General features: G+C 45.9%; 1 protein-coding gene across 2 annotated transcripts; it reads right to left on the bottom strand.

The window, feature by feature from the left end:
* Window positions 1-298: 298 nt before the first annotated feature.
* Window positions 299-15823, bottom strand: LOC149974646 (NACHT, LRR and PYD domains-containing protein 1 homolog). 2 transcript variants are annotated; one of them, XM_090209836.1, is made up of 9 exons: window positions 15353-15823; window positions 14832-14869; window positions 11865-11929; window positions 11518-11732; window positions 11073-11329; window positions 10787-10915; window positions 1594-1720; window positions 1487-1516; window positions 410-847 (listed from the first exon to the last, which is right to left on the bottom strand). In XM_090209836.1, the coding sequence occupies exons 3-9, from the start codon at window positions 11870-11872 to the stop codon at window positions 513-515; spliced, it is 1101 nt and encodes a 366-aa protein (XP_090065962.1). In that variant the 5' UTR covers window positions 11873-11929; window positions 14832-14869; window positions 15353-15823; the 3' UTR covers window positions 410-512. The 2 variants fall into 2 exon arrangements, with proteins under 2 accessions (XP_090065961.1, XP_090065962.1); XM_090209835.1 differs by lacking the exons at window positions 14832-14869; window positions 15353-15823 and having other exon boundaries at window positions 299-847; window positions 11865-14074.
* Window positions 15824-15980: the final 157 nt, after the last annotated feature.

Here is a 15980-nt window from a genome sequence, read left to right as displayed (position 1 = left end):
GTACCCCAACACTGTTACTATCCATTCTACCATTAGGTTGGTACCCCAACACTGTTACTAACCATTCTACCATTAGGTTGGTACCCCAACACTGTTACTATCCATTCTACCATTAGGTTGGTACCCCAACACTGTTACTATCCATTCTACCATTAGGTTGGTACCCCAACACTGTTACTATCCATTCTACCATTAGGTTGGTACCCCAACACTGTTACTATCTATTCTACCATTAGGTTGTTACCCCAACACTGTTACTATCCATTCTACCATTAGGTTGGAAGCCCAACACTGTTACTAACCATTCTACCATTAGGTTGGTACCCCAACACTGTTACTATCCATTCTACCATTAGGTTGGTACCCCAACACTGTTACTATCCATTCTACCATTAGGTTGGTACCCCAACACTGTTACTATCCATTCTACCATAAGGTTGGTACCCCAACACTGTTACTATCTATTCTACCATTAGGTTGTTACCCCAACACTGTTACTATCCATTCTACCATTAGGTTGGAAGCCCAACACTGTTGATCTGAAGCTGTGAACAAAGACAAGGGTCCAGTTCCCCAAATAAGTTGATCATCCTGTAACTTGACTCAGTTCCTTTTCTCAACACCATGTCGATGATGTCACGTGCCTTCTCTGCCCTCTCAGCTATCACCTTCACTGACTCCATTTCCTCCTGGTTGATGACTGTGTGTTGCAGGAGTCTGTCCAGCAGACCATCCAGGACAGGTCCTGATACTCGTTTCACAAACTCTGTCCGTACAGAACGCAGCTGCTGCACTGCAGAACCAGTCAGACTGTTCTCAGCCGGACCTCCTGCCCCCAACACAGCACCTGAGAGAGTCAGGTTACAAAATAATTACATTTGTACATTTACATTTCAGTCATTTAGAAGCAGAATCCTAAAATAAAAGTATTGAGAAAACATTCTGTTTTACAATAACGACCTGAACATATCACAAATTCACATTTAGGGGCGGTTTCACAGACATAGAAAACCAGACTGGGGCATTCAGAACCAGGCTAATCTACATCAAGTCCTGGAGGAGATGTCATTGGGGCATTCAGAACCAGGCTGATCTACATCAAGTCCTGGAGGAGATGTCATTGGGGCATTCAGAACCAGGCTAATCTACATCAAGTCCTGGAGGAGATGTCATTGGGGCATTCAGAACCAGGCTAATCTCCATCAAGTCCTGGAGGAGATGTCATTGGGGCATTCAGAACCAGGCTAATCTACATCACGTCCTGGAGGAGATGTCATTGGGACATTCAGAACCAGGCTAATCTACATCAAGTCCTGGAGGAGATGTCATTGGGGCATTCAGAAACAGGCTAATCTACATCAAGTCCTGGAAGAGATGTCATTGTTCTTGAAGACAGTCTTTTATAATCAGGACTAGTCCGGGTCCTACAGTAAACCATGTTGACTGACCCTCAAGTCATTGGTTTGTATCTCTCATGTTTACTTACTAGTTGAATGGGTTTCAGTGATGAATTCATCTGAAAGAAACATAAATTGGTTATATCACTCTACATAGCATCTGTCAGAAAAAGTTATGATTGACATATTCTCCTACATTTTTGTAGAGTTTCTTTCCATACTATCCTCTCATCATCACCGATTAACTCCATCTCAATCCCTGTAATTTCCATATCCACCTTGAAAAAGCTTGGTGTGGTGTCTCTATGTATGAGATGAATCCTCTGGGGGGAGGGAGGGGGAGAGAGAGCGAGGGAGGGGGAGAGAGAGCAAGAGAGAGAGAGAGAGGAGAGGTTAAACAAAAACATGGTTAAACATTAATTAAAAACACAACTCCAAATCTTCCGCCACAGTAACTAAATATAACAGCCTCTGAATAACCCACATACTCAAACAGATCAATGTTAACCATTTTGTAACAGGCAAACTCAACCCTCAATCTGGCTGCCAACATCCCCTCCAGCACGTCCACAGTCCCCTGTTCCCGAATACTGTTCTTTCATGTCTATCAAATTGATAATTTAGCTGCCCCTGACACAAAGTTAAGTAAGAGAACAACATCCCTTCTACTAAACCTGTACTTTGTCCCAAATATAAACATTTGGGAAGAGAAAACCTCTCCCAGAGCTGAGAACCAACCAGTGATCAGGTCAATCATCTCGACCAACCTGGGACACTGTAAGAACAGATGTGTCAGAGTTTCAGACTCAGCACAGAATGGACACCCATCCCCAACATGGTGAAAACTCTCCAAGCCTGTATAACAGACTTATAGAATGGAGTCAGACCAGACAAATCACCCCCCCTCCAGCTTTAAGAGGAAACTCTCCAAGCCTGCATAACAGACTCATAGAATGGAGTCAGGCCAGACAAATCACCCCCCTCCAGCTTTAAGAGGAAAAGTTGCTTGTCTAAGCCAAACAGCCTGCTCTCCTCATCAATGTGTCGGCTGTATCCACCCAGCTAGAACCGTCACAGTACAACAGTCTCTGGGCTGCATGAAGCCAGAAAGCCATGATCCAAGAAGAGATGTCCACCAGGCCTTGTGTAACAGTTTAGACTTTACACCCATCCCCTCGCCCCAACCTGGGCGCGAACCAGGGACGCTCTGCACACGTCAACAGTCACCCTCTTGGCATCGTTACCCATCGCCCCACAAAAGCCGTGGCCCTTGCAGAGCAAGGGGAACCACTACTTCAAGGTCTTAGAGCAAGTGACGTCACTGATTGAAATGCTATTAGCGCGCACCACCGCTAACTAGCTAGCCATTTCACACCAGTTACACTCACCTCCCTTTTGACCTCCTCCTTTTCCGCAGCAACCAGTGATCCGGGTCACGGCACCAATGTAACAGTTTAACTTTAGACAATATATCAGTCCTGAAATTGGGCATCCCTGCCTGATGCCCCTTTGGATGGGGATGGGGCAGCTCAACCCACCCTCCCCATACACGAGGCCCCAGCAGACAGTAAACTCATCCAAGACAAAAAAAACATCCCCAAACCCAAAGGCTTTCATTGTTTTAAACATGGTGGTCCACACGATCAAAAGCCTTCTTCATTCTATATACCTGTTTGAGAGACACGTAGATATCATTTAAAATTCTGCACACAGCAATGCAACAAGTTGGCAGTTTTTTTTAAAAGGGCCAAATCCCCCCCTTTTGCAACAATGAAAGCACAACACGTTGACAGGATACAGGAAGAGAATACTCATGACAAGATTCACACACCACTTCATAAAAATCCCCCCCAATAGACAGCTGGGGTAGCACCCCAGTGCTTATAGAACTCAGATTGTAAAACATTGATGCCAGGGGCTCCGGGGTCCATCTGAGTGAGCAACTTCAATTCAATAGATGTGATGTCCTGTTTAAGGGCCCTGATAGTCTCTTTAACTCAATACTAGACGGAGCAGTATACTGTTGACAAGACACACGTATTTGGGCCTTCCCAACCACCCACCATTGTCTCAAGGATTCAAAATTCAAATTAATAACCCTCAATTTTTCCCAAAACACCAAAAACCTTTCCCAAAACATTGCGTCATGTAATATCTTCATGTTGAAATACCAATAAGGTGAACCTTCATGGACATGACAAGTGAATATCAACAGTAACAATATGGTGATCAGAAAAACCCTCAGGAGTAATGTCACCTTACAACCCTACTGCAGTAGTGATCAGATACATACAACCTGTTTAACCTTGCTGCACCGACACCACCTTCATTAAATACTACAGTAGAGCTCAGATAATACAACCTGTCTAACCTTGCTGCACCGACACCACCTTCATTAAATACTACAGTAGAGCTCAGATAATACAACCTGTCTAACCTTGCTGCAGCGACACCACCTTCATTAAATACTATAGTAGAGCTCAGATACATACAACCTGTCTAACCTTGCTGCACCGACACCACCTTCATTAAATACTACAGTAGAGCTCAGATAATACAACCTGTCTAACCTTGCTGCACCAACACCACCTTCATTAAATACTATAGTAGAGCTCAGATACATACAACCTGTCTAACCTTGCTGCACCGACACCACCTTCATTAACTACTACAGTAGAGCTCAGATAATACAACCTGTCTAACCTTGCTGCACCGACACCACCTTCATTAAATACTACAGTAGAGCTCAGATAATACAACCTGTCTAACCTTGCTGCACCGACACCACCTTCATTAACTACTACAGTAGTTATCAGATACATACAACCTGTCTAACCTTGCTGCACCGACACCACCTTCATTAACTACTACAGTAGAGCTCAGATAATACAACCTGTCTAACCTTGCTGCACCGACACCACCTTCATTAACTACTACAGTAGAGCTCAGATACATACAACCTGTCTAACCTTGCTGCACCGACACCACCTTCATTAACTACTACAGTAGTGATCAGATACATACAACCTGTCTAACCTTGCTGCACCGACACCACCTTCATTAACTACTACAGTAGTGATCAAATACATACAACCTGTCTGACCTTGCTGCACCGACACCACCTTCATTAAATACTACAGTAGAGCTCAGATAATACAACCTGTCTAACCTTGCTGCAGCGACACCACCTTCATTAAATACTATAGTAGAGCTCAGATACATACAACCTGTCTAACCTTGCTGCACCGACACCACCTTCATTAAATACTACAGTAGAGCTCAGATAATACAACCTGTCTAACCTTGCTGCAGCGACACCACCTTCATTAAATACTATAGTAGAGCTCAGATACATACAACCTGTCTAACCTTGCTGCACCGACACCACCTTCATTAAATACTACAGTAGAGCTCAGATAATACAACCTGTCTAACCTTGCTGCACCAACACCACCTTCATTAAATACTATAGTAGAGCTCAGATACATACAACCTGTCTAACCTTGCTGCACCGACACCACCTTCATTAACTACTACAGTAGAGCTCAGATAATACAACCTGTCTAACCTTGCTGCACCGACACCACCTTCATTAAATACTACAGTAGAGCTCAGATAATACAACCTGTCTAACCTTGCTGCACCGACACCACCTTCATTAACTACTACAGTAGTTATCAGATACATACAACCTGTCTAACCTTGCTGCACCGACACCACCTTCATTAACTACTACAGTAGAGCTCAGATAATACAACCTGTCTAACCTTGCTGCACCGACACCACCTTCATTAACTACTACAGTAGAGCTCAGATACATACAACCTGTCTAACCTTGCTGCACCGACACCACCTTCATTAACTACTACAGTAGTGATCAGATACATACAACCTGTCTAACCTTGCTGCACCGACACCACCTTCATTAACTACTACAGTAGTGATCAAATACATACAACCTGTCTGACCTTGCTGCACCGACACCACCTTCATTAACTACTACAGTAGAGCTCAGATACATACAACCTGCCTAACCTTGCTGCACCGACACCACCTTCATTAACTACTACAGTAGTGATCAAATACATACAACCTGTCTGACCTTGCTGCACCGACACCACCTTCATTAACTACTACAGTAGAGCTCAGATACATACAACCTGTCTAACCTTGCTGCACCGAGACCACCTTCATTAACTACTACAGTAGAGATCAGATACATACAACCTGTCTAACCTTGCTGCACCGACACCACCTTCATTAAATACTACAGTAGAGCTCAGATAATACAACCTGTCTAACCTTGCTGCACCGACACCACCTTCATTAAATACTACAGTAGAGCTCAGATAATACAACCTGTCTAACCTTGCTGCACCAACACCACCTTCATTAAATACTATAGTAGAGCTCAGATACATACAACCTGTCTAACCTTGCTGCACCGACACCACCTTCATTAACTACTACAGTAGAGCTCAGATACATACAACCTGTCTAACCTTGCTGCACCGACACCACCTTCATTAAATACTACAGTAGAGCTCAGATAATACAACCTGTCTAACCTTGCTGCACCGACACCACCTTCATTAAATACTACAGTAGAGCTCAGATAATACAACCTGTCTAACCTTGCTGCACCGACACCACCTTCATTAACTACTACAGTAGAGCTCAGATACATACAACCTGTCTAACCTTGCTGCACCGACACCACCTTCATTAAATACTACAGTAGAGCTCAGATAATACAACCTGTCTAACCTTGCTGCACCAACACCACCTTCATTAAATACTATAGTAGAGCTCAGATACATACAACCTGTCTAACCTTGCTGCACCGACACCACCTTCATTAACTACTACAGTAGAGCTCAGATAATACAACCTGTCTAACCTTGCTGCACCGACACCACCTTCATTAAATACTACAGTAGAGCTCAGATAATACAACCTGTCTAACCTTGCTGCACCGACACCACCTTCATTAACTACTACAGTAGTTATCAGATACATACAACCTGTCTAACCTTGCTGCACCGACACCACCTTCATTAACTACTACAGTAGAGCTTAGATAATACAACCTGTCTAACCTTGCTGCACCGACACCACCTTCATTAACTACTACAGTAGAGCTCAGATACATACAACCTGTCTAACCTTGCTGCACCGACACCACCTTCATTAACTACTACAGTAGTGATCAGATACATACAACCTGTCTAACCTTGCTGCACCGACACCACCTTCATTAACTACTACAGTAGTGATCAAATACATACAACCTGTCTGACCTTGCTGCACCGACACCACCTTCATTAACTACTACAGTAGAGCTCAGATACATACAACCTGTCTAACCTTGCTGCACCGACACCACCTTCATTAACTACTACAGTAGTGATCAAATACATACAACCTGTCTAACCTTGCTGCACCGACACCACCTTCATTAACTACTACAGTAGAGCTCAGATACATACAACCTGTCTAACCTTGCTGCACCGACACCACCTTCATTAACTACTACAGTAGAGCTCAGATACATACAACCTGTCTAACCTTGCTGCACCGACACCACCTTCATTAAATACTACAGTAGAGCTCAGATAATACAACCTGTCTAACCTTGCTGCACCGACACCACCTTCATTAAATACTACAGTAGAGCTCAGATAATACAACCTGTCTAACCTTGCTGCACCGACACCACCTTCATTAACTACTACAGTAGAGCTCAGATACATACAACCTGTCTAACCTTGCTGCACCGACACCACCTTCATTAACTACTACAGTAGAGCTCAGATACATACAACCTGTCTAACCTTGCTGCACCGACACCACCTTCATTAAATACTACAGTAGTGATCAGATATATACAACCTGTCTAACCTTGCTGCACCGACACCACCTTCATTAACTACTACAGTAGAGCTCAGATAATACAACCTGTCTAACCTTGCTGCACCGACACCACCTTCATTAAATACTACAGTAGAGCTCAGATAATACAACCTGTTTAACCTTGCTGCACCGACACCACCTTCATTAACTACTACAGTAGAACTCAGATACATACAACCTGTCTAACCTTGCTGCACCGACACCACCTTCATTAACTACTACAGTAGTGATCAGATACATACAACCTGTCTAACCTTGCTGCACCGACACCACCTTCATTAACTACTACAGTAGAGCTCAGATACATACAACCTGTCTAACCTTGCTGCACCAACACCACCTTCATTAACTACTACAGTAGAGCTCAGATACATACAACCTGTCTAACCTTGCTGCACCGACACCACCTTCATTAACTACTACAGTAGAGCTCAGATACATACAACCTGTCTAACATTGCTGCACTGAGACCACCTTCATTAACTACTACAGTAGAGCTCAGATAATACAACCTGTCTAACCTTGCTGCACCGACACCACCTTCCTTAAATACTACAGTAGAGCTCAGATACATACAACCTGTCTAACCTTGCTGCACCAACACCACCTTCATTAAATACTACAGTAGAGCTCAGATACATACAACCTGACACCACCTTCATTAACTACTACAGTAGAGCTCAGATACATACAACCTGACACCACCTTCATTAACTACTACAGTAGAGCTCAGATACATACAACCTGTCTAACCTTGCTGCAGCGACACCACCTTCATTAACTACTACAGTAGAGCTCAGATACATACAACCTGTCTAACCTTGCTGCACCGACACCACCTTCATTAAATACTACAGTAGAGCTCAGATACATACAACCTGTCTAACCTTGCTACACCAACACCACCTTCATTAAATACTACAGTAGAGCTCAGATACATACAACCTGTCTAACCTTGCTGCACCGACACCACCTTCATTAACTACTACAGTAGAGCTCAGATACATACAACCTGTCTAACCTTGCTGCACCGACACCACCTTCATTAAATACTACAGTAGTGATCAGATACATACAACCTGTCTAACCTTGCTGCACCGACACCACCTTCATTAACTACTACAGTAGAGCTCAGATACATACAACCTGTCTAACCTTGCTGCACCGACACCACCTTCATTAACTACTACAGTAGAGCTCAGATACATACAACCTGTCTAACCTTGCTGCACCGACACCACCTTCATTAACTACTACAGTAGAGCTCAGATACATACAACCTGTCTAACCTTGCTGCACCGACACCACCTTCATTAACTACTACAGTAGTGATCAGATACATACAACCTGTCTAACCTTGCTGCACTGAGACCACCTTCATTAACTACTACAGTAGTGATCAGATACATACAACCTGTCTAACCTTGCTGCACCGACACCACCTTCATTAACTACTACAGTAGAGCTCAGATACATACAACCTGTCTAACCTTGCTGCACTGAGACCACCTTCATTAACTACTACAGAAGTGATCAGATACATACAACCTGTCTAACCTTGCTGCACCGACACCACCTTCATTAATTTTTAACCATGTTTACTGACTAACTTTTGCATTCTTTACACTCCACACATCAGAAGGCTCAAACTCAGTTAGTAGACCAGACAGACACGAAGCCACGCTGTCTTAAGGTTTCCATTACCTGATCAAATACAGCAATAGGCTCTGTACCCTCATCAGGAGCAGAAACATTACAAAAAAAACATTGACCACTAAAACCTAACCCTTGACAATCTCTAGATACCAGTCACCCTTAAGCCTGAGGAAAACAAAATTGCCGTCCCAGCACTGAAAGTAGTACCATGACTGAGTATATCAAATCAAATGTATTTATAAAGCCCTTCGTACATCAGCTGGTATCCCAAAGTGCTGAACAGAAACCCAGCCTAAAACCCCAAACAGCAGAACATGTGTAAAAGCTGCCCCTCCCACCATATTCCCAAGTCCACCTCATTGGCCTCATCATGTATCTCCTGTTGAAAAACTAAATGAAGCCATTTCTGTTTTATTACCTCTAATACCCAAGCCAATTTAACAGATTTCCCCAAAGTCTGGTCCAGAAACGCATTTACCTAGATTGTCCATTGAGTCATCGCCAGCTGCTATCATATCAGAAATGTTCATATCCTTATCCTGATCCTCCTCAACTGAGGTCACAGACACATGACTCCCCTCTGCCACATCCCTCTCAACACTCCCCTCCTGTACCACATCACCCGTACTGGGCATCTCCACTACCTGGGAGACTAGCTCCACCTGAACCCCCTCCTGTACCACATCACTAGTACCGGGCATCTCCTCCACTACCTGGGAGACTAGCTCCACCTGAACCCCCTCCTGTACCACATCACTAGTACCGGGCATCTCCTCCACTACCTGGGAGACTAGCTCCACCTGAACCCCCTCCTGTACCACATCACTAGTACCGGGCATCTCCTCCACTACCTGGGAGACTAGCTCCACCTGAACCCCCTCCTGTACCACATCACTAGTACCATCTTCTCCACTACCTGGGAGACTAGCCCCACCTGAACCCCCTCCTGTACCACATCACTAGTACCGGGCATCTCCTCCACTACCTGGGAGACTAGCCCCACCTGAACCCCCTCCTGTATCACATCACTAGTACCGGGCATCTCCTCCACTACCTGGGAGACTAGCCCCACCTGAACCCCCTCCTGTACCACATCACTAGTACCGGGCATCTCCTCCACTACCTGGGAGACTAGCTCCACCTGAACCCCCTCCTGTACCACATCACTAGTACCGGGCATCTCCTCCACTACCTGGGAGACTAGCTCCACCTGAACCCCCTCCTGTACCACATCACTAGTACCATCTTCTCCACTACCTGGGAGACTAGCCCCACCTGAACCCCCTCCTGTACCACATCACTAGTACCGGGCATCTCCTCCACTACCTGGGAGACTAGCCCCACCTGAACCCCCTCCTGTATCACATCACTAGTACCGGGCATCTCCTCCACTACCTGGGAGACTAGCCCCACCTGAACCCCCTCCTGTACCACATCACTAGTACCGGGCATCTCCTCCACTACCTGGGAGACTAGCCCCACCTGAACCCCCTCCTGTACCACATCACTAGTACCGGGCATCTCCTCCACTGCCATCCCCATTTCCAGTGACATCCCCATGTGGGTCGCCATCCCAACCAAAACAATTCAACAAGAAATACAATATATCTAATTCTACCACTGAAAAAAACCTGAATCAGTGGCAAAAAGGAAACCACCCAGAAAAGTAACCACAGGCGATCTAACTCCAGGCAACACTCACACTCGCTCATACAATACCCAGCATGCACCAAACACTGCCAGCATGAACAGAGACAGAGAGAGAGAGATATATGTGACTTAAATGTCAGATTCATGTTCTTAGTCTACTAAAACTGTACCGGTGGAGTGATGGAGGTTGAACAGGGAATGTTCAGTCTGAAGTAACTATTCAGTTTGAAGGACCGCTCTGGTCTTGTGATGGGAATCCTTTTAGACCCTTGAAACTTTATTTCCTGTTGTTCCACAGCCTGCGAAACGAGGCACGGAATACACAGCCAGTCAATGTATAGTCTAATTCAAACATTATTCAGAAAACTAGCAACACACTTATCTTCATTTAATGAGTGTCAACATAACTAACCAGTGGTACAGTTTAAGGTCATCTCTATAATAATGGTACCTCACCTGTATCTGGCCGGGGTTACTGGGAAACAGGTATAGGCGTTGAATTAGTTTTTCCTTTATCACTGTCAGATAGAGCATCAGCTCACAGTGGACATCTACGTTCCAAGACAGTAATCTCAGTATAACAGAGATAGCTGAGAACTTTGGATGGAGAATCTTAGCATGGAATCTGGTGACCTCATGCACTTCCTCTAAAGACACTCCATGTTCCTCTACATGAAGAATCTTCATCTCATTCCTCAGGGAAGGGTTGGTCCCTGAACAACACAATACAAAGGAGACAGAAAGACAAATATTGTATTATTCATCCAACTAAAACACAAAGAATATGCAGTACCAGATCACAGTAAACTCAAACTCCCAGAATAGTTCATTCATTAATTTAGGAAGTGAAACTCAGTTACATGGAAATGTCTTTCTGAAAACTATTTCTATATGGTTTTACCTAAACAGACACAGTGTGGCAGATGAACTTCCTCCAGTTCACCTAACTCCATAGTGATGTCCAGCAATGGACCACCTTGTGTGTACTGCATGTCTTTCAGAAGTTGACTGTAGGGTTCCCAGTTCCTGAAGTGATACTTCAGAATGACATCTCTCTCACACAGCCAGCGGAGCCCAGACACTGTGCACTCATAACTCCCTTTGGGTGTCCTGTGCCTTATGGCAACAACAAGATGTGGTAGAGAGGGTCAATCATCAAACGGAGAGGTTGGATTAGAAGACTATTCCCAAAGGTAATGGGGAAATACACTAGCAAGTGGAATGAAATGTTAAAAGTAGTTATTTTACCTGAACATTGTCACTCCCTGGACAGTGGAAGTCAAGGGTTCAATCTCAAGCCAGTGTGTGGAGTCCTGAACAAGGACAAGCATGTCAGTAATACATATGGGGCCTGTTTCCTGCCTCACAGATTGAGTCTAGTGCTGGACTAAAAAGCATGCCCAATGGAAGTTTCAATAGAAAGTTCTTTAAGGTCCAGGACTAGACTTAATCTGTGTCTGGGAAACTGGCCCATTAACGAAAGTAACTCATCTAATCTATATGTCACGACTTCCGCCGAAGTCTGCTCCCCTGCCTGTTCGGGCGGTGCTCGGCGGTCGTCATAGTGGAGGTGGATGCGTCTGAGGCTGGGGTCGGAGCCGTGCTGTCCCAACGCTCGGGCGTGCCACCCAAGCTTCGCCCGTGTGCTTTCTTTTCGAGCAAGCTCAGCCCAGCGGAGCAAAACTATGATGTGGGGGACCGGGAGTTGTTAGCTGTAGTCAAGGCTCTGAAGGTGTGGAGACATTGGCTTGAGGGGGCTAAACACCCTTTTCTCATCTGGACTGACCATCGTAATCTCGAGTATATCCGGGCAGCGACGAGACTAAATCCACATCAGGCTAGATGGGCCATGTTTTTTACCAGGTTCCGGTTTACCCTCTCATACCGGCCAGGCTCCCAAAACACCAAAGCCGACGCGCTGTCCCGCCTCTATGATACCGAGGAGCGGTCCGTTGAGCCAACTCCCATCATTTCACCGTCATGTCTCGTGGCACCGGTGGTATGGGAGGTGGACGCGGAGATAGAGGAGGCCTCACGGTCAGAGCCGGCCCCCCCTAACTGTCCAGTGGGGACTCAGTACGTGCCGAGGGGGGTCCGGGACAAGCTGATCCGGTGGGCTCATACTCTCCCCTCCTCGGGTCATCCTGGCATCGAGAGGACAGTGCGGAGTCTGAGAGGGAGATACTGGTGGCCCACGCTGGCTAAAGACGTGAGATTTTATGTCTCCTCCTGCTCAGTGTGTGCTCAGAGCAAGACTCCTCGGCACCTGCCTAGAGGGAAATTACAACCTCTCCCCGTTCCACAACGGCCGTGGACACACTTATCTGTGGACTTTCTTACCGACCTTCCCCCGTCCCAGGGAAGTACTACGATCCTGGTCGTTGTGGATCGGTTTTCTAAGTCCTGTCGTCTCATCCCGTTGCCCGGTCTCCCTACGGCCCTGCAGACTGCGGAGACCTTGTTTACCCGTGTCTTCCGGCACTATGGGGTGCCTGAGGACATCGTTTCTGATCGGGGTCCCCAATTTACGTCCAGAGTATGGAGGGCGTTTATGGAGAGACTGGGGGTCTCGGTCAGCTTAACCTCAGGTTTTCACCCCGAGAGTAATGGACAGGTGGAGCGCGTAAACCAGGATGTGGGCAGGTTTCTGCGGTCCTATTGCCGGGACCGGCCTGGTGAGTGGGCAAGGTATGTTCCCTGGGCTGAACAAGCTCAGAACTCCCTACGCCACTCCTCAACTAACTTGTCCCCTTTCGAGTGTGTGTTAGGTTACCAGCCGGTCCTGGCCCCATGGCATCAGAGCCAGACCGAGGCTCCTGCGGTGGAGGAATGGGTACAGCGCTCCAAGGACACCTGGAAAGCCGTTCAGGACTCACTACGGTTAGCGGGAGAACGGCAGAAGAGGAGCGCTGACCAGCACCGCAGTGAGGCCCCCGTGTTTGCACCGGGGGACAGGGTCTGGCTCTCGACCCGAAACCTGCCCCTCCGCCTGCCCTGTCGGAAGCTGGGGCCGCAGTGTGTGGGGCCGTTCAAAGTCCTGAGGAGAATAAACGAGGTGTGTTACAGGTTACAACTTCCTAGGTATTACAGTATCCGCCCCTCTGGACATCGAGGGGTCCCCGGCGTACACAGTTCGGGGCATTCTGGATTCGAGACGCCGGGTGGGGTCCTACAGTACCTCGTGGACTGGGAGGGGTACGGTCCAGAGGAGAGATGCTGGGTTCCGGTGGGGGACATTTTGGACCCTTCTCTACTGAGAGATTTCCACCGCCTCCACCCGGATTGCCCAGCACCTCGTCCTCCGGGTCGTCCTCGAGGACGGTGGCGGCGCGCTGCGGTGGCGGCGCGTCGGGGGGGGGGGGGCTACTGTCATGACTTCCGGCGAAGTTGGCTCTCCTGCCTGTTCGGGCGGTGCTCGGCGGTCGTCGTCACCGTCCTACTAGCCACTAACCGATCCCTTTTTCGTTTGTCTGTTGGTTTTGTCTTATTAGTTTCACCTGTGTGTATTTTAGTTTAATTAACGTCCTTATATGTAGTAGGTTGTCCCGCCCTTGTTTTGTGCGGGATTGTTTTTTTATTCCTGTTATTTGTGTTTTACTCTCCGGTCTATTTTGATCCTGTGTTTGGATTATTCATCCTGTGTGTTGGGTTGACCTTGTTTTTTGTGCGCCGGAGAATGAACTGTCGAATCACTGAAACCTGCTCTCTGCGCCTGATTCCACCCACCTTGATAATACGTGACACTATAACTAATGTATTTAATCAATGTTACATGGAATGCTGGTGATTTATCAATTGAACTGTCTAATGACAAAATATGACAACAGCTAAAATCCTGCATGCCTCCAAGCAGAACACAGGACTGTCTATATCCCAGCATGAATGGTTGGTCAGTACACACCTGGCTTTGAGACTGTGTTAATATTACTAAAGCAGAACACAGGACTGTCTATATACCAGTATGAATGATTGGTCAGTACACACCTGGCTGTGAGACTGTGTTTATATTACTAAAGCAGAACACAGGACTGTCTATATCCCAGTATGAATGATTGGTCAGTACACACCTGGCTGTGAGACTGTGTTTATATTACTAAAGCAGAACACAGGACTGTCTATATCCCAGTATGAATGGTTGGTCAGTACACACCTGGTTTTGAGACTGTGCCTGACTCCTGCAGATATGTAAAAGTAAGAATTGACATTATGACTTACCTCAACATGTTCACAAGTCTTACAGGTCTGAGGAATCCCTGAAGTCAAAAGTAGTTATTTAAAATGGACAATCTCATGTAATAATGAATTAATAATTATTAAATAGACTTGTAATAAAATGAATAAAACTAAGCAACAGTCTCAGAATGTACACTCATTAGCATACCATAATCTGACATAAGTGTTATATTAATTAATGTTTGTGGAAGCAGGAAACAACATCGTTCTGGTCCGTGTTTTGTAGATGTTGGGGTCTGATTTCTGCTAGATCCTAGGATGTTCTCTTCACTCTCTAACAGAGTGTCAGCCAAGAAGTTTAGCATTGTGTTACAACGCTCTTAGTTGTTGCGGAAATCGGCCCACAATACCGTTTACTTTGTGCATCTACGTCATATCGCTGACAATACCTTTAAGTTTGTTTTGACCAAATAAACCATGATTGTGTTCCTTGCCTGGGAATCAACTGTAGTGATTGCTTTCATCGTATTTGGATTTTAAAACAATTAAATTAGTTTACTCACATTTATCAGGTCCAGACTTGATACAACACTCTCCACCATGGTCTCTGGTGTTCTCAGGTCCAGGCTTGATACAACACTCTCCACCATGGTCTCTGGTGTCCTCGGGTCCAGGCTTGATACAACTCTCTCCACCATGGTCTCTTGTGTCCTCAGGTTCAGGTTTGATCCAAAACTCTGCAACATGGTCTCTGGTGTTCTCAGGTCCAGGCTTGGTCCAACTCTCTCCACGATGGTCTCTGGTGTTCTCAGGTCCAGGCTTGGTCCAACTCTCTCCACCATGGTCTCTGGTGTTCTCAGGTCCAGGCTTGGTCCAACTCTCTCCACCATGGTCTCTGGTGTTCTCAGGTCCAGACTTGATACAACACTCTCCACCATGGTCTCTGGTGTCCTCAGGTCCAGGCTTGGTCCAACTCTCTCCACCATGGTCTCTGGTTTTCTCAGGTCCAGGCTTGGTCCAACTCTCTCCACCATGGTCTCTGGTGTTGGTAAAGCAGAAGGATAGACTGATTCAACTAAATATATTATATTTAGTTATATTATTATTTTATTATTTAACTAGGCAAGTCAATAAGATAAGAACAATAAGAAAAATATCTTATTTAAAATGGCGGCCTACAGCCAGAACCTC

Source organism: Oncorhynchus mykiss, chromosome 19, assembly GCF_057628025.1.
Source record: "Oncorhynchus mykiss isolate SJ-2025 chromosome 19, ASM5762802v1, whole genome shotgun sequence".
NCBI lineage: Eukaryota > Metazoa > Chordata > Actinopteri > Salmoniformes > Salmonidae > Oncorhynchus > Oncorhynchus mykiss.
Note: the sequence above shows the minus strand (reverse complement) of the source record. Positions and strands in the feature narration are given on the sequence as shown.